Below are 20,226 nucleotides of genomic sequence, written 5' to 3' on the forward strand. Positions count from 1 at the left end.
ACAGGGGCATTTCTGCCAAATAGACCCCATGACAAGTCAAACACAGACGGACACAATGAAATGCACACTATAAATAAGTACTGTACCTGTGACATTGGTGCCAGGGTCAACTGGACACTGCTCCCAGGGCAGTGGGTACTGGAAGGAGTTGCCCATGTAGAATAAGCTCCAGGCAATGATAACATTGTAGTAGAGGGCCACATAGAAACACACCTAGAGCAGAAGAAAGGGTTACATTTAGTATTTACTTGCCACCATATTTTCCAGTATTTGCATAGTCTGTGAGACCAGTGTTTCAGATACAGGAAGTGACAGATACATTTATGGGTCGTGAATAAATACAATTTCCAAGATCTTTTTTTTTTGTGTTTTGTGTTTGTTTCAAAAGAATAAAAACAAAAAAACACATGAAAAAGTACTTTTTTCAAAGTAACTATTAAATACTAATATGAAATAGATATACAAGCTCACAACACATTGCAAATCATTTTAATTTACAATAAGCAGAGTGTACCGTATAAACATAACAGATGTGATCAACTTTTGGATTCACAATTGGTCACTGTATTGATACTGTACACCCTCAGAGAGTTAAATCACCACTCAGGATTTTACCGTGTGTATGCTGACTCTTGCATTGTGTGAAAGGCTATTTTGGCAAGGTCAAATCTGACCAAGGATTGTCAAACCACGTGTCGACTTATTAAATTTAGATGTATAATGAGATGCTGCAGCACTACTACTGTTGTACTTTGTATATTTTGTGGAAAGCCAATGTAGACATTTTTGACAGTCCTGTACAATGAGACAAACCTTTCAGTAAAAATAAATTAATAAACACAATAATAATAAACACATTAATAAAACACAAGATCCATTTCATGGATCCATTTCACAAGATCCATTTCATGGATCTTGTGTCATCCAGTCAAAAACCTTAATTAATGTTTACATTTTTAATTAGTATTAGACTTAGATTTTAGATTTGTGCATATCTTCCTCTCTTCACATTCCTCCCCTGCAGAGGGATGGAGAGCTCCTCTGTACTGTCCCTGAAATGTGAGTTGCAGGAGTAGAGGATACGTGTGTGATGTCACCAATAGGTCAAACCTATCATGGTCCAATAGATAGTAACCTGGCACCTTTAGCTGACTAGGTACTGGCATCTCTTGAAAGAATCATCTGCTGACTTGGAATTCCTGGTAAAAAAAAAAATCTTGTTACCAATTTACATATTCATGCCTTTTTGCATGCCTTTACCCTGCACAAAGGCATGAATATGTAAATTGGTAACAAGATATATAAGCTGCGAAGCCAATTTCAATAAGTTACCAAACGTATTTGGGAGGAAAAATTTTTGTGCATTTGGATACACTACGAGCCAATGGTTATGTCAGATGGTTATGTCAGATGACCATGTCAGCCAATGGTTATGTCAGATGACCATCATGATCACAAAGTAAAACAGAAACATCACACCTGTGTGAAGTGACACATCATCACATTCCGTGCTCAGCCAATCAAATCATCACTATGTGGTACACACAAACACACAAAACCGGCAAATCAAATGGTGGTACACACAAAATGTTAAAATGTCATTACGTATCTGGATAACTTTCAGTGTGTAGTGTGTGTGTTTGTGCAGTGAGTGACTGAGCAGAAAGTGTGCTTACAGACTAGAGTGGTGTTTTAAAACACCCCACCAGCACTGAGGCATGTAGCTACTCTCACATTGTATCTGTAGTTGGCTATAACCACCCTTCATATGCGCATTGCACGCGCGCACCAGGGGGGCAGTCAGACAAATATTTTGTGAAGCTACTAAGGAAAACGGGATTTCCTGAAAGTTCATATAATGGCCTGTTGTGGCGCTGTCATTGGAAGTCCATGTATTTGGGCCCAACTTCACCTAGACTGTATTACCTTAATAAACATGGTCATGAATACTTTCAGCTTCCAGTCACTAGTTTAAAGTCTCATTTCTAATGTCATAATATTATTTTTGGAAAATGATGGTCCCATTTATAAAAGAAATGACCATAAAGTCACGTATGTTCTGAGGGGCGTGGCTACCGTTACAGTCTATGATCGGGATTCCCCACCCACTCGAGTCAAAATAAAAACCAACTAAGAACAGGGGGGGGAAGTCCCGCCTCGTTGTCTGGGCCAGCCAATGGGCCAGCTGGGCTCAAACGGATCTAAAAAGATGGCGATGTACAATTCAAGGACTGACAGGCTTCATTTTACGTTCATGTTAGACCCGCGGAACGCTTTGTCCATATTTTTTACAGTCTATGGCTCGCACACACACACACACACACACACACACACACACACACACACACACACACACACACACACACACACACACACACACACACACACACACACACACACAGTACTGTTGTCTTTGGGTATTTATAGCCTTTCTCACCTTGAGTCAACTAGCAATGTTATGAAACAAATATGTCATGAAATGCCATGACCAAGACTTAACAAGGCTATACAGCTCACTTCAACAACATTCTATATGTTCCGACAGATAGCTAGGTGAATGCTATGTACAGTATGCACAGTATGCAGTGCCAAAGAAATACCTTGATATAAACACTATATTATTGGAATGCACACACACACACACACACACACACACACACAGTTTAACAATATATTTATGTCCAGACACAGGAAATGCATACAGGAACACAAATATTTTAGGTGCAGTAAAGGTTACATTCACAAATTCATGGATATGTCCTCATGACACATGTCACTTAGCACTCCATGGGCACAAGCAGTGGCAGCTCCGCCATTTCGGGCACCAGAGATGGCACAAAAAAGCTAAAACTACTGGACAGACAGAAGAACACAAAACAGACACAAATGGATATAACCCTAACCACACAAGACCAGGACCACCAAGGACAATATGCCATATGCCATTTGGGGGGAGGCAGTTCTTATGCATTCGCATTGTATAGTCTGATAGCAGTTGGCATGAAAGAGAGTCTGTATTGTTCCGTGTGCATCCTCGGGGGGAGTGTGAGCCTACTCCTTCAAAACCGCTCTCAAAGGGCACCTACGGACGGCTGAAATTCGAAACTGGCCCCTGTAAAATCGGGGGTGGAGTTGCACCACTCAGTTCACACGGGTGTGATTTTGTTAATGTTGGTTTTTCGGTATGAAAGCGAGCATGGCAAGGCGCAATGTTTCTATATCCCAAGTTGCTTGGAAGCCGGAAATGTGGCAGCCTAGCAGCAACAGTATGCTAGGAGCTGCATATCGACTGGTACGGGAACTGCACCGTCCGCAACTGCAGAGCCACTACAGAGGGTGGTACTCGCTTACTGTAAAGGCCAATTCATAGTCCGGTTTTCGGTGAAGAGGTGATCACCGAAAACTACAACATGACGTCACACCACGGTGGTCACCGCTCATACAACATATCTCTCTGTTTTTACTAACCACCAGTGAATAGGTGAATCTATTCACCGAAAAATGGACTATGAATAGGCCTTAAATCACTCTGCTAAATGCCTAAATTGTACTGATGGCCTCGCCTAGCACATTGTCAGACGTTAGCTTCCCTCCCTCTACTAGTACATATACACCACCTTGCGGCACAAGTCTTACATACATGCCTACAGTATATTCGTACATACCTGCTGCACTTTTGACCGTAATCTATTCTATTCTATTCTATACGTAATATTCTATATTCTAGGTACATTGACCTGTCTGTGTGCCCATGTTAATTGCGAACGCAGTGAGCACTTACTATGAGACCTAGCAGATAATGTCTGTCTGTGTGTCTGTCTGTCTGTGTGTGTGTGTTCCGCTATACTTGTACGTCCAAATATGGAGTGTGTTGCATCAGCAATCACTCAGCTCCATATATGGGCACAAAAGGGGCCAGGTCCACATATACAGTAACAGCGGGACAGACACACAGACAGACAGACAGACAGACATGATCTGCAGGGTCTCAGCTGCGTTCGCTTCCCGCATTTGCGCGTCTTACTGGTTGTATTACATCCTCATACATTTGATAATAAGCCCAATAAACTAAGGCACACTGAATTTGACTACATACAGTGCCAATACTGTACCTTTATACATTTCATGCACATTTTCTGATAAAGATCAAAGGTGTCTGGTTCTAGATTGAAGAGGATCCTGTCTGAAGAGCTGTCATCATTGACTGTCATCATTTAGATATCTAGAGATATATTTCACAAGATTGTATACCCCCACCATCACAAAGTTAGTAGGACTGCCATGGAATTCATTGTGCACCATCATGGTCCCCCATAGGATTGATACCGTTAGTGGCGATGCCATGGCATTTTCTCTGGCACCACAAGCACCACAGAGTGCATTCATACTGAGTGCATACCCATTTGAAACCATGAAACCTACAGAGTGCATTCATACTGAGTGCATACCCAGAGGAGTGACCTTTCCTCTAGCACCACCCTCAGGCCAATATGTTAACTTTACATTCCTGATCCCTGATTTGACCAAAACGTTGAATCAGCAGTAAACATATTATTTCCAGTCTGCAGACCTTATTATTGTCTCCACCAGGCTGGAGGCATGGGGAGAGAGTATGTTTTGCACTCCGTCCGTGTGTCCGTCCGTCCGTGCAAACAGCTAATCTCCGGCACCGTTAACCCGGTCGATGCCAAACTTTGCACACACACACTCCCTAGATGCCCCAAATTATAGCACCAACAGGAGTTCGACTTTTGTAAAAAAAAGAAATGATATTACTCCTCCATATTTTGAAAAAAATCCGAAAATCGTTACACAGTATCCCTATAGTCATGTGTTCAAGACGGATCTGTCCGATATTTCATATTCCATCCTGATTGGCTAACATTGGCTTTCAAAATTTGCAGGATTGGCCCGTTTTAAACAAAAAGCCTCAAATCATGAACGCAGTGTGCAATTTACGTGAAATCTTTCACAGACGTCAGACAGCAATTAGACGTCTTGACTTACATTTGTTCTTCTTCCACTAATAATCTTGCGAGCTGGATTGGACTATTTTGTGGGTCTGTGAGCTGCCAGTTTGACACCCCTGGACTATTGTGTTACCTACTGTACTGTATGCTAATGGATATGAAGCATGAAGCAAGTCATACTGTAGCCCTCCGTCGGTCAGGGTTGACCATGGTTGGCACATCCCACCCTACAAAAGGGAACGTTTCTTTAGGATATACCAGAGCTCCTCACCATGCAGCTGGAGTAGCCGATGCCTGCCAGCTTTGGAGAGATGTGCTTCCACACACCGATGCTGCCCTGTCGAATGCTCTGGCCCGCTGCCAGCTCCATGAAGAATAGTGGAACCCCAATGACTACCAACAGAACAACATACAGCAACATGAAGGCCCCTGGAGAAGAGATTGAGTCATGTTAGAGAAAAGGTTGAATCAACACTTAAGGGTGCCCACACTTTTTGGACCTCAGAGCTGTATACTTTTAACCATGACCAGCTCATTTACTGAAAATACTTTCAAATGTACTTTAAGATTAGTGACACTGGCATTACATGCAAACGCACTTGGAATATGGATGGACATAGTATTATACCATTTGCCATGCACATTTCTATATTATGCAATGCTACTGACGTTTCAACACTCAAAGCAGAAGCCGCAAAGGGTACTTACAGGTCATTTCCCCATGCAAATCAATTAATTCACCTTAATTCAACTAGGATATGGTAGGAAAAGGACTTCTATTGGTTTGTCCCCATTTGCAAATCCGACGTTTAATTGTAGCTGCACTGCAAAAGACACAAAGCTACAAAACGAAGCTGAGCTGCAACTTCCAGATGCAAAGCTACAAAGCTACAACTGTAGCTGCAATTATGTTTTTTCTCAATCTCCCGCCGGCCGCCGCACCTCCGACACACGTCACTACGGACGCACGCTTGATGACAACACATATACAAAGCGACAAATATGCCATGATCTTTGCATCATTGCGACTCTTGTGAACGCAACACCAGTGGTAAAGTACTCACCACCTCCATTCTGATGGCAGAGGTATGGGAACCTCCACACGTTGCCCAGTCCAACACTGAAGCCCACCTGAGCCAACACGTACTGGAGCTTAGAGTCCCATGCTGGCCGCTCCGCGTCGTCTGCATCATCCGCCTCGACCCTGCTCGATCCGTCTTCCATTTCCAAGGCTAGGAGTTGAACCTCCGACTGGAAATCGCTCATCCGATTCCCCTCTTCATCGCCAGGCAGTGGAGGCTTCTCCGTCTGCTCACAGTAGGGTGAAATAGTTGATCGTATAATTTATTAGTCAATAGACAGAAAATGAACCAATTAAAGTTAAACCCTATACTCACTGACCGGAGTGCCCCAGGGATTCTATACTAAGCTTCCTTTTTCCCGCAACACCAAATCTCTTTGCCGAAATCAGCCGATCTATAAGCTATGAGTCATAAGGTGTTGCGATGCTGTGAGCTTATAGATCTATTTTTTTGACAAATGTTCAGCCCATAAGAGTGACACCATGATTCGCCGTGGTTAGTTATCGAATAATCAGTTCAGTGATGCATCCATTTCAAATAATGTGCTCATTTCCAATTATATAATTAGTTATGTTTGTGACTGCTGGGTAAGCAATAAGCAATCTCAAGATGTCAGGCACGCACGCACACACGCACGCACGCACGCAGCCACGCACTTTCCTATAGAAAGCGGATGTAGAAAAACAGTTGGAAGGACCATACTAGTGGTCTGGTTCTGGCATGTTTAGCCCACAATTTTGACATTAGTACTACCGCCCATCATTTTCAAAGGCATAAGTCTTGTTTCCATTCTTATCAGTCTGCTGATATGACAATCAACTTACAGAAGCTTCAAACTTGGTGTTTTGTATACATTATAATATATTTGTATGAATATAATTTGGAGCATGTCTGTCTTGCATTATGCTCCCTATGACACGGAATGAGTTACTCTCTCACATCTCAATATTATTTGTAAGGGACCAGTATGTAAAAATAAATAAATGAATACACTTGTCAGCAGGTGTCCAAAAGCCATTACAGGACATTCCATGCCCTCCAATGAAGCTCTTGCGTTTTGTTGTTCTAGTATCACCACCTACCACCCCCCATGAGGAAACACACATAAGATGTAATTCATATGGTATACACCCTTTTTTTTATATAAATAAACACATGGGATATATATTCCATGTGGGAACAATTCAGGGTCTCTTTACTCAGCATAGGCCTTTTATTACTGACCATTGTCATTGAAATGGATAACACAAAAACAGAGACATTTTATGTGTAACTTGACTTTGTGTAACAACTTCACGTAAAATATAAGTATGGGCCTTTGCCCTTTACACATACAAGAGATATACAGTAAAAGTAGGGCACCTTTCAGAAACATCACAACCTTGCATTGCTATCAAGTGAAAATTAAAGTGAAAGATAAAAAGCCCTCCCATTCAAGCCCCCATGAACATCCAAGATTCAGAATAGCTGAACATGAGCCAGAATGCATGTATGCATGACCTAGCAGTATAAGGTGTATACTATGTGTCACACATAGTGTCCCTGCCAGTATCAACTGTGAGAGTGGAAAAGTACAGTCAGTGACTGTGGAAGAGTGCGTAGCTGCCTGAGAGAAATGGCCAGATAGAGCAGGTGATTTCTCACATGCAAGCGGCAGCACACATACTTGCATAGAAGGCGGACATAGAAAGAATAAGCAGACCCGCTGGGCGCTGGCTGACCTTGGGGAAGAGGCACTCTGGATTGACATGTGGTCGGGACTGGAAGGGGGTATGTTAGGATTACATTGGTCCTCTCTGTGGGTGGTGCTCAGGTGACTAGGCACTGTTGGGCGTTTCCCACAGTGGTGTTGGTGTAAAGTAACTAAGTAATGTACTTAAGTACTATACTTGAGTGTTTCCAATTTCCAATACTTTTACTTCTACTCCATCTCCACTACATCTCAGATCCAAAGATTGTATTTTTACTCCACTATATTTATTTGAAAACTTTAGTTACTAGTTACTTTGTAGATTTTGATTATTATATTACAGGAAGGAGAGACCCGCCACTTGCTGGTTCAAGAAATTTGAACTTCTTGAACCAGTCTTTCAGCCTTCTTCAGGCATAGTTTGAGAATAGGCTGACATTCATTAAATACACAACAGTAGGTTTAGACAACCAATCAAATTGTATATAGTAATCATTCATCAGATGTCAAATGTCAAAGCAAATTCCTATGTGTTGTTGTACACAATGGCAAATAAAGGTATCTGAATCTGGAATCTGAAGATAGCAGCTGTGAAGAACCCAGTCATGTGACCTAAGGTGCAGTACTTCTGTAGAACATTCCTAGTATATTATTGAAAGTCACCAATTGCAACAATACAGGGAATAATTGTTGTTGTCAATAATATACTAGGGATGTTCTACAGAAGTACTGCACCTTAAGTCACATGACTGGGTTCTTCACAGTCTAAACCTACTATTGTGTATTTAATGAATGTCAGCCTATTCTCAAACTATGGCTGAAGAAGGCCGAAAGGCCGAAATGTTGCTACGACTCTTAACAAAATAAAACTTCTTGAACCAGCAAGTGGCGGTGTGCAGGTCTCTCCTCCTTCCTTTAAACGTTTGCTGTTCTGCCAGGACCTATACGCACCTGCTACAAAATTGAAGCGGGTGTGCGGAAGTCATCTCTCGAAGGATTATTATATTACCCACTTCAGCCCTATATACATTTGTGTTTTGTTTATCAAACTCATTGTGCTATATCTGAATTGATCTAGCGCCTTTCCACTGGGTTTGGTACTCTAGAGACCAATGGTTTTCAACCTTAGCAGATCTACAAGCTACAAGTAGAAGTCCACAATCACAACACGAGTTGGAGTATTAAATCCCTCAAACAAGGGATTAAATACATTTCGCTCCTATGCCACTAAAATGTGGAATGCCCTACCAACAGCAATAAAGAAATGTGAATCCCTAGACTCCTTCAAAACCGCTGGGGAGATAGTCACACAAACCCCAACCTCAGATCCCATGCTTGCTTTGTCACTCTATGCAGTGGGTTGACCTCACAAGACCAACCTAACCCTAACGAATAGTCCCACTCTCTGGATTTGAAAAGTGCTTGCCAGCAGTTTCCAGGTGAAGCATAAACATCACGCCACATACAGTACGTACTTGCTGTTCACTGATAAGCCTACTGTACAAGTGGTTCTCTCGGCCTTCCACCTGTTTCTACTGAAGCATTTTTCTCCCCCCCCCCCCCCCATGTCTATATTTAGCTTAACACTAAATCATCTTCTTACCCTAAACCCCACAACAGAGTGGTCAAGACCATGTGGTCAGTATGGCAACAACAGAAGACTTGTTGTGGAAAAGTACAGTTAACTAGTGTGAGCTTGATAACCATAACCCTCCCTAACCCACAAATGATCCCACAAGGGTTCTTTGTGAAAACTCAATAGTGTACAGAGTGCCACACCTCAAATGAACAAATACATGTTTCAGCGTTTGTTGACCATCAGTCTTCTGATTAGAACCGTATTAAAAGCGCCATGCATGCAACACTCACGCCATCATTGCACAAAGAACCCTTTGGCGGCAGTGGGTCAGGGGTAGAGTGGCCGATAGAGCAGCCGGATGGGAAATGTGAGCTTCCCAGTTTGATCCCGGGCTCCCCCAGAGTTAGTGTCGAAGTGTCCTTGAGCAAGACTCTGAACCCCTAATTCCTCCCAGTGCGTGAGTGATTGTGGGAAGTGAGGATGACGCTTCACCTCCCAATGAATGAATGAATGTACCATTGTAAAGCGCTTTGAGTAAGCATAGAAAAGCGCTATAAAAATGCAATCCATTATTATTATTATCATAGAATGCATAGGTGTCCACCATTGTCGAGCTGAATGGCCGAATGTAGGTTGAAGTCGCAGCCATTTCTTTCCATAATTATGACGACGATGAGTTTTACAAGAGAGGGAGTAATACAGACTACTGCTGAACAGTGTTCATTGGAGTGTTCGGCCAAGCTGAACTGGAGGATTCAAACCCCGCCTTAATCTTCACGGTGGTGGGCTGGGCAGGTTCCTTTTTCCTGCGCCACATGGACATCTCATGTCTTGTGTGTTGTGACCTAATACTGTGATAGCATTGTGCCTTTCAGCGTTGAGAGTAAGAGCATGCAGCACATACGCACACACAAATAAGTGTCACATACTGTATGGCCTGCAAAAGGTTGCATTTTTACCAATCTGGCCTGCAAGAGTTTGACACCCCTCCCCAGAGGCTCCTTACACCCAACAGGACCTACAGTAAATGGTTTGAACCTATGCTGTCCAGCACTTTGGTCAAAATGTGCTCTAGAAATAAATTGACTTGACCTTGACTAACCAATTGACTTTGTCATGTTTTTTTGTGCAACTGAATGGCTGGAAAATGGAAATGAAGAGTATAGTACACATAGATAGTACATGCATACACCATCCCTAATGATTATATCTGGTTTCAGTATTTATTTATGTGTATTGTCTCTATTATTAAGGTTATTGTAGCAGTCAATTTATATTGGGGGTCGGGAGGGGGTGGGGCAGGGGTCCCGAGACATTGCCAAAGCATTTCTGGGGGTCCCCGGCCAAAAACGTTGAGAACCCCTGCTCTAGAGGAAAGACCATGGGGCCAATATTCACATCCAAAATAGTATGACAGGCTTTGATGGTGTTCTGGCCGTGTCAGAAACGCTGGGCCGAGGGGCCAATGTTGGCCAATAGTTAAAAGGCTAATTAGGCTAGTTAAAAGGTTTGACAAGCAATAATCAAAATACAACTAACACAATGATATGTTTCATTTTCTATGTATTTAGAATACACTATTTGCACCGTTACTTAAACCGTAAACCTATACAGTATGTCCAAAAGAAATGGGAAATGTCTACATTTAGTGGCCGAGGTTTTGACATAATGACGTCATAGGGCCGGTGAAGACCACAATGCCAGGGCCGATTTTCGGAGCCAATCCGTGCATGGCCCTATGCAAGATTATTTTATTTGAGCTCGTAGATCTGCAATTATTGCTATTTTTTAATTGGAATCTGGAATACTTTTTTTGCTATTTCTGAATTGGAATCCTGAAATCTTCTTTTTTTATTTATTTCAAATACATTTATATGTTCTTATGTTAACTTTATGAACTTAAATGCAAATACATTGGACATAAAAAAGATGTATGTGGCCCCAAGCGACCGCTTATATTGCTTATGCCTAGAACCGGCCCCACAGCATCTGACCAGCGGTGCACCGCCGAATCGCCGATATTTACGCCACCGTGTGTAAAAAACATTCTTTTCATATTTTTTTCCCACGATTTTGTAACCCATTTTTTTACCCAGTGTAAATGATCTAATCTAATGTAATCCTGAGCTCTACACTCTACAATACAACAAATACAGTTGTACTGTTGTACACAATTTGTAAAAGGGCCACATTAGATATATTCTTAATTTCTTAGTATTATCTTATTAGACATTTATAATAATGAGTATAATAGGCTATTACGAACTGCGGTTAGTTGAACATGCATCCACTTATCACAAATCCACATATATGCACTTATTTACACACACACACACACACACACACACGCGCGCGCGCTAACCACTATTTAAAAGTTGATCTACAAGCTCATAACACATTGCATAGTGGTGTATTTTGAGCTTGGCCATGTATATTTTCATTATTTTTTGAAAATGTTTGATTTTAAATGTTTTTTGCATGAGGAAAATGTTTAAAGTTGCAATGCACCACTCCTCACTTGCTGGAGCACAGACATTGTATCTTTATCCCTAGAAAAACATTTCATCATACAAGGTCACAATCTTTTAGATTAAGCTATGCAACAGTGAGAAGACGTGACGTAACAGTGTTTGGTTCTTAAAAGTAGTTCAATAGGGTTTTATTTTTCTAATGTTATAGGACTGAAATAATCTCCCATACCAGAGGAATATGCTTGGTATACATGGTTGCTTGCTTGCGTGGAAATGGTCAGTTGCAAGACTTTCAATCTCCCTCTGTATTTCTTTATCCTCATGAAGGACGACTGATGAATGATTAAGCAGTGCAGACAACAATCTGGAGCTTGTCTTTGAGTTGGTGGTTGTGAAGATGAAAGTGTTGAGAGTTGACAGTCAAACAGCAGCTAAAGTCAAAGCCTGTACCACATAGAAGTAGAAAGCACAGATAAGAGCAAGAGCTCACACACTGGCATGATATCTTTAACATTAACAATGTTGGTCCCACATTCATCACATTGATTAAAGTATTGTACTCAAATCCAACAGCGATGGTACTAACAGGCAAGATTTGTTCTCAACTGTTCACGATAGGCAGGTCGTCAAGACAAGGTTGCCCCCTTAGTCCTCTCCTTTTTGCCCTCTCGCTCGAACCATTGGCGCAGACAGTACGTCAGTCCACAGCGATCACACCTATCTCGGTTAACAACACACAACATCGTATTTCTTTATATGCGGACGACATCCTGCTGTTTATTGAGAATGCTCCACAGTCAATTACACACATTCTTAAGATTTTTGATCAGTTCAGTGCCATCTCAGGCTACAAAATCAATTGGACAAAGTCAGCCCTGTTGCCGCTAAACGAGGAGATGAGATCTGTTGTTCTGCCTCCCATAATCCCAGTAGTGAACAAATTTAAATATCTTGGCATAGATGTGTTCCCATCTCTTCAAGCTATTGTTAAAAACAATTATAGTGACACTCTGAATAAAATTTGTCTTGATTTAGACAGATGGTCGTCATTGCCCAACTCTCTTCGAGCTCGAGTATCAATCATAAAGATGAATGTCCTCCCTAGGGTTAATTTTGTTAGTTCTATGCTCCCACTGCCACCGCCAGCACAGTATTGGACTAAGATTCATTCTGCTATATCTAAATTTGTGTGGAATAGGAAACGCCCACGTCTCAAACTTTCCTTGTTACAGCGGGCCAGAGCTGATGGCGGTCTCTCGTTGCCTAACTTCAAATTATACTATTGGGCTTTCACTCTTCGCCCCCTTTTAAGATATTTCGACTCAACTATAAAAGTCTGTTGGCGAGAGCTTGAGGAGAGTTTGGTTCATCCTGTTGAATTGAGAGATCTGATCTATTCAAACATAACGAATAATCAATGCAAAGTTCGCTTTGGGCCAATCATTTCTCAGTTAGTAACAGTATGGAGAGCGGCTGAAAAATTGCGCAAGATTGATTTGAAATGGAATTCGTTTTCCCCAGTGTTCAACAATGATGGTTTGCTTTTGGACAATCGTCCTATTCGTTTTCCCAGATGGAGTTCCAAGGGGATTCATACTTTGGGTGATTTATTTGATGTCAATGGTTTACGTTCTTTCCAGAATTTATGTGATATTTTTAACTTGCCTGGTAACTCTTTCTTTTTCTATCTACAATTGAGAACTGCCATGAGGACATACGGGGTTCCATGGCAGACCCCCCTTGCAATGCACCCTTTGCATAGACTTATCTGTGATGTTAGGTCAAGAGGTTTTGTTTCCATATTGTATGATTATTTATTAGAATCTAGTTATGGGACCTTGGCTGTCGATACTGTATGGAGGAATGACATACCAAATCTAGATCCAGATTGGAGCTGGGATACAGTGTGGTCTAATGTTGCCCTATCTTCTAGGAATCCTGATCATCAGCAAATTCATCTAAATTTTGTTCATCGGACATACTTAACTCCCCGCAGATTGTGTGCTATGCGGATTTTAAATAACCATAACTGCACTTTCTGCACTCCGAACACCATAGGTACATTCTTTCATATGGTGTGGGAGTGTCCGGATGTCCTCACTTTTTGGAATCTGGTTGCTGCTAAACTTTCGATTATACTACAAATTAACATCACACCCTCCCCATCTCTATTCTTATTAAATGACGTATCCCAGTTGCTATTAAATAATACCCGTATTCGTGTCTTCTTTGCTGGCGTAACAGCCGCAAAGAAGATGGTTGCTTCGCGCTGGAAACCGCCTCATACATTGTCATTTCGCCAATGGGCTTTGACCTTTCTAGATATCATTTATCTAGAAATGTCTACAGCAAGATTGCATGGTGCAAAAGAGGAAAACATCGAGATTTGGTCTAATATTGCAGATTTGGTTACGGGCATGATTTAATCATTATTATTATTGTTATTATTATTTTCATTCATTTATTTATTTTTTGTTCCCATTTGCACAGTAGTAAGAGTACTGACATTTTTTGGCATCTTTGGTCTCGGGGGGAGGGGTGGGTGGGATTGTTTGTTTTTGTGTTTTTTGTTTCTTGTTTTCTTTAGTCATTCATGATGTTAACGTATCTTATTGTGATTTTTTGTCTTTAATAAAAAAAACATTTGATAACAAAAAAAAAACATTAACAATGTTAAAGGCTGACTGCTGAACAAATTATCAAGGCAGGCTCGCCAAGCTGAGAGGTAGCTGTTCAGACAGAAAAGGCTAGCATTAAAGTAGTACCAACTAACCATGGAAGAACTCTATACTCACTGTATACAAGCAATTTGTGAGATTAGGAATTATATGTTGAAGACAATCAGCGACACTAGTAGAGACTGTCGAGCTCTGGTCGATACTTAACCTCTTCAGCCCTATTCATTTCGTTATTTCCATTTGAAAATAGCCGATCCATCAATGCATCAATGCGACACATTGTCAATCATCTAATGTGATCCTGGGCTCTACACACCCTCCGCCAACCTGGGGAGAGCAACGGACTTAACTCATGCTTCCTTCATGCTTGAGTGTCCAAGTTGCTCCTTTACACCTGACAGGGGGGAGTTTCCCTGGTTGGACGTAGCGCGTGGAAGGAACATGTTATTCCAACCAGTTCCTTTCCCCTCCATCAGGCGCCCCGGCTGGCCAGGGGGAGGCAGTTTAGAGACCAGGATTACTGCATGTTTTTGTGAGGGTACCTACCCTAGGGGACACGGGGAGAAAGGCCCTTTCGCCAACCTCGCCTTCGGGTATGGGCACTGTTGTCGCGGAGGAGGAAACACGCCGCCAGCACCCACAGCGCCCCGAGCGGGAATCGAACCCAGGACCTTCTAGCTGCGAGACGACAGCACTACCAACTGTGCCACCGTGCCCCTTTCACAGTGCTGTTTTTGATTTAAAAAGAAGAGTGCTTCCTTCTCTTTATTCCCCTTAATTTACATCCACGTCCTGGTGTAATCTGGCACCCCTGCTTCATACTCAAGGCTCAACAATGTAGGCTAGATGTGATTTGTATTGAACAGTGGTGGAATAAGTACTCAGATATTATATTTAAGTAAAAGTAGCAATACCACAATAGTAATCTGTTACAAGTAAAAGGCCTATATTCATCATTTGACTTGAGTTAAATACAAAGGTATTGCCAATCAAAATATTATCAAAGTAAACGTACCTTTTTGATAATAGCTGATCTACAAGCTCTGCATTGTGAGTGAGTTTGCTAACTATTGACAACTATGGGGCAGCAGTGGTTTGCGAATCAGAAGGTTCCCAGTTCGATCCTTGGCTCACCCTGGATTATTGTCAAAGTGTCTTTGAGAAAGACACCGAACTCTTAACTACTCCCAATGAGCAGGTTGGTGCCTCCGCCACAATCTACCATTTATTAACCACTTGAACCCCAGTATCCCAATTCTGGGGGTAACATTGGCCAAAATATTGCTGATCTGCAATTTGTTTTCGCAATGGGATCTAGTGATTTTGGCTTGTTTTTGGAGGTGAGTCATGAGAGTTGGCAACACTGCTTGCCGCACCTCTGTGGTATGAACATCTAACTTTTCAGGAGATGTGCCCAAGCCTGTGTCTCATGATAGTGAATTAACTGAAAGGGAACACAATGTAATCATAATCCTCAATTATCAATAGCACATCAATAGCACTGTTTCACATCATGGCTTCGATTTAGGGCCCGCATCATCTTACCAGAATCTTTACTGCCAAGGAGGGCATGTCTGAAAACGCTGTACAGTCTGTCACATTGTCTTTCCATGCAAATTGTCTTGCCTGTAATATACTGCCACTGTAGTGAAACGAATTTAGACAACCACATCCTTGTTAAAGCTCTCTCCATCAGGTCCCTATAGCACCAAACATATGTTACCTGGTTGGAGGTAGAGAGGCAATAAAGAGGCAATAAATTAAAGCACATAATGTGTAAAAAGTTTAGCAGCATCTCGAACTGCGCAGATATATTAGCCTGACCATATATTCTATTGACTATAGAGTACTCCATCCATACTGTTTGGACAGTGATATGTTTCGCAATATTTAAACCAAACATGTAAAATGTGTACTTACTGTACTGAACAGAAAAACTTACAATAGCGAGGGGGCGTGTTATGGGCGTGTTCTTTTAAACCCGAGAACATTCATAAAAAGCATGGTAACGTAACACATTGTAGTGCTCCAGAATAAAGGTAGGGGGAAAATTCGGAAGCAAAAAACTGTTTTGAATCCTCTTGATAGCCATTCCATAATATGCAATATTAAAAAAATGAATTTCACAGCAAATGAAAGCAAAATATTGTTACCTCTATTTTATTAAACAAATAATTTCACTACCACGCTCCATAAAATACGAATCATTCCATATTAATCCTCCCATAAACTCCAATACAATCCAGAAAACAACAACAATATTTTTATCCCACGGTTTTGCAACCCCTTTTTTCACCCAGTGTCAATTATCTAATGTAATCCTCTGCCAACTTGGGGGCAGTGGACTGACCTCATGCTTCCTTCTATGCATGAGGAGTCCAAGTTGCTTCTTTTCACCTGACAGAGGAGTTTCCCCGGCCGGACGTAGCGTGTGGAAGGAACACGTTATTCCGACCAGTTCCTTTCCTCTCCATCAGGAGCCCTGGCTTGCCAGGGGGAGGCAGTATAGAGACCAGGATTACGGCATGTTTTTGTGAGGGTACCTACCCCTAGGGGACACGGGAGAACATGCAAACTCCACACAGAAAGGCCCTTTCGCCAACCCCGCCTCGGGTATGGGCACTGATGACGCAGAGGAGAGAACATGCCCTTAGGACCTTCTAGCTGTGAGGCGACAGCATTAGTACCGACTGTGCCACCGTGCCCCTATAACAGGGGTAGGCAACCTTTATTATCAGAAGAGCCATTTTTGTCCCAAAAACGTATTACAATTCTATCTGGAGCCGCAAAATATGTTTGCTTTAATAAAGCAAACTTTAATTATTTGTGTGCTAATTTCTCAAAGCATGTCAAGTATACTGTACCAGTAAGCCAGCAGCATTGGTGGTGAAAACAAACATAGATGTCTTATCATGAATACATTCTTCTATTCTATTTTCCTTCATTAAATTTGATTCTGATTTTTATCAAGTGTATAGGCAACATTGTTTTGCAACATATCAAAATGAAAGAATAACTTTATGCCTAGGCTACTACAAATTCAATAATAAATTATGATTAAATGTAAAAAAGAAAAAAAAGAAAAGAAAAGCAAAAGAAAACCTCTTATTCCTTTTCATACTTCTTTGCCAAGCAACTGGGAGCCACGGGAGAGGGCCACATGAGCCACATGTGGCTCTAGAGCCACAGGTTGCCTACCCCTGCCCTATAACAACATAATTGTTATAAAGGTGGGCTATCGCTATCACTGAACGAACATAAACCGCCGATAATTTGCATATAATACCAATGAAATAGAAACAAACACATTAGCAGTAGCACAAGTTAACGAAAACATTAGGGAGGTATAGGACGCGCGCGCGCGCGCACACACACAAACACACACACACACACACACACACGCACACGCACACGCACACACGTGTTATAGTAAAATGGAGTAGACCTGATGTAGCCTACATCATGTGTAGGCAGCCTACTGCATCTTTGTAAGCCTTGTACACTACAGCCCTTTCTCCACTGATGCATCGACAACAGTAACATTCACTTTCACTAGTAGCAGTGCCCCCTCAGCCCCCTGTCGTACCCCCACACGGAGTATTGCATAATAGACTTTACAATAAACTCTCAGCAATGACAGTATGATACTGGCTGTGCGACTGTGAGCCCCTGGTGTGAGTGATGTCTGGTGTGTGCATTGCCAAAACAGTTACCGCACGCCGTTACATTTTATTTTTGATAGATAATTAAACCATTTTGAAATTTGAAAACAATTAAAATAAACTATTGGAGAAAAACCTCACATTGCACTAAAATGCAGCTGAGTTTTTAAGCATAAAATAAGTCGTGGGCTTTTAGTAGCACAAAGAAAACAACACCAAAATAACATATTGTGATGTAGGAGTCTAGGAGACATGAAGTCACTCAAGCCAACAGATAATAAACGCAACCTAGATGTGACCTTTTACAATAATACACAGAGTTCCTTGTCAAATGTGTGTTCACGTGTTATTGGGAAATGTTGTTTCCATTCCATCACGTTTCCAATCCCATCAATCAAGAAAAGCAATGGAATTAGAACGTGTACGTAACTGCACGATGGACACACTATTTAGAAAACAATCATGAACATGCGCACCATATGTGTCAAAGTTAGGATACATAAACGTACCATGTTGAGTCGTCAGAGGGGATACAATTTCCAGTGGTCTGGATTTGGCTTCGCTTCCCACCACTCCCAGTCCCTCTCCTTCCCGTTACACCGATTTAGCAGAGAAGTTTGTGTATTGTCTTTACTTTTATTTTGTGTATAGGCCTACTACTGCACGTCAACAGAAGTCTAGTAGTAGTGGACCTCTAACTAACTAACGCCACGTTGTTGAGCTGCAGCCGGACGGGACCACCGAACTGCTGTCGTCAATCTGTGTAAACTGAGATGAAACCCAGGGCCAATGGAGACATGGGGGTGTTGCGTCTTAACTTTTGACGCCCTGCCCCTGTGCCCCACCACGACCACGCACTCATGCAGTGTGGATTTGACTGGCACACACACACACACACACACACACACACACACACACACACACTACAAAACAAAAACTTAACCAAGGGGGGAAAAACAGTTTTACAACTTCAGTGATTTTAGGCAAAATGTTTTACGATAGAATTGCATGTTTTTTTTTTAACGCCCACACGCCAATCGTGGGTTTTACACAGTTTTAGGGCTATGATTATGAATGCATGCTTTGTTGTGTTTCGAGGATATTTATTTATTACATCGATATTAGTCTAGAAATAAATAACACATTTCCCACGCATTGACTTTCGTTGCTTATTTCTTCTTCTTCTTTTTCTTCTTCTTCTTCTTCTTCTTCTTCTTATTCCTCTTATTATTATTATTATTATTATTATTATTATTATTATTATTATTATTATTATTATTATTATTATTATTATTATAATTATTATTATTATTATTATTAACTTTTCACGCAGCAGGAATGATGTTGTTGGCTCCCCTCCCTGAGTCTCTCCTCTCCACCCCGCCCAGCCCACGTAACCCCACCTACGTGCACGCCTTGTGTTTATACTTCCCACGAGGAGGACTGTCGCTTGCCAAAAAGAACACATCAAACAACACGGATGCGACGCCTTCTCAGCTCTGTTCTATTTGGCAAGCGCAAAGACTACCAATTATTATTAATAGTATCTATTATCTATTATGCATCATCTTCTTACTGCGCTTGTATCAGAAACGGTTACAGGGCCCATGCGAGTTCAAAGTTCAAACGTGTGGAAGAATCAAAGCGGGTGACAGAAGTAAGTAGACATATACCTAATATTTAGGATATATTTATATGAGGGGAAATTGGAAATAAATGATCATGCTTTATGTTCAAACCTCCAAATCTAAGCATTCATCTAAACAGTTCATAGCAAGTCCAACAGAGGGCGCAGCTGTGCTACAAATCCAGGACAAACTAAAACTTTACCATTTTATCTGTGTTCCAAAAGGTGTTGCCTAAAGCCTAATGCACATTGTTTTTGCATTGACTCACTTTTATCAGAGATACAGTGTTGACCATCAACCTTGAATAAATACTTACAGTAGATTGCAGAGCCAACTGCCACCAATATGTTCTTCTTTTTTTGTGTCACAAATTGAGTTGCAATTTATCAATCAGTGTGGAGAGTGATATGACCTGAGGCCTACAGTAGGCTATACTGGAAATGTGTCCCTGTCTCTGCATTGTATA

At 41.5% G+C, this 20,226-nt stretch overlaps 1 protein-coding gene across 1 annotated transcript in view; it reads right to left on the reverse strand.

Moving 5' to 3' along the window:
* Nucleotides 1–18,871, reverse strand: part of slc6a16a (solute carrier family 6 member 16a) — a 29,425-nt gene extending 10,554 nt beyond the window's left edge. Inside the window, exons 1-4 of the mRNA XM_080776355.1 lie at nt 18,642–18,871; nt 6,035–6,278; nt 5,242–5,399; nt 87–213 (exon numbers count right to left, since the gene is read on the reverse strand). Coding sequence (XP_080632481.1) covers nt 87–213; nt 5,242–5,399; nt 6,035–6,278; nt 18,642–18,644 — 532 coding nt within the window. The 5' untranslated portion in view covers nt 18,645–18,871. The remainder of the gene's footprint in view (nt 1–86; nt 214–5,241; nt 5,400–6,034; nt 6,279–18,641) is intronic.
* Nucleotides 18,872–20,226: the final 1,355 nt, after the last annotated feature.

Source organism: Protomyctophum bolini (genome assembly GCF_963924005.1).
Source record: "Protomyctophum bolini genome assembly, chromosome: 11".
Classification (NCBI taxonomy): Eukaryota; Metazoa; Chordata; class Actinopteri; order Myctophiformes; family Myctophidae; genus Protomyctophum; species Protomyctophum bolini.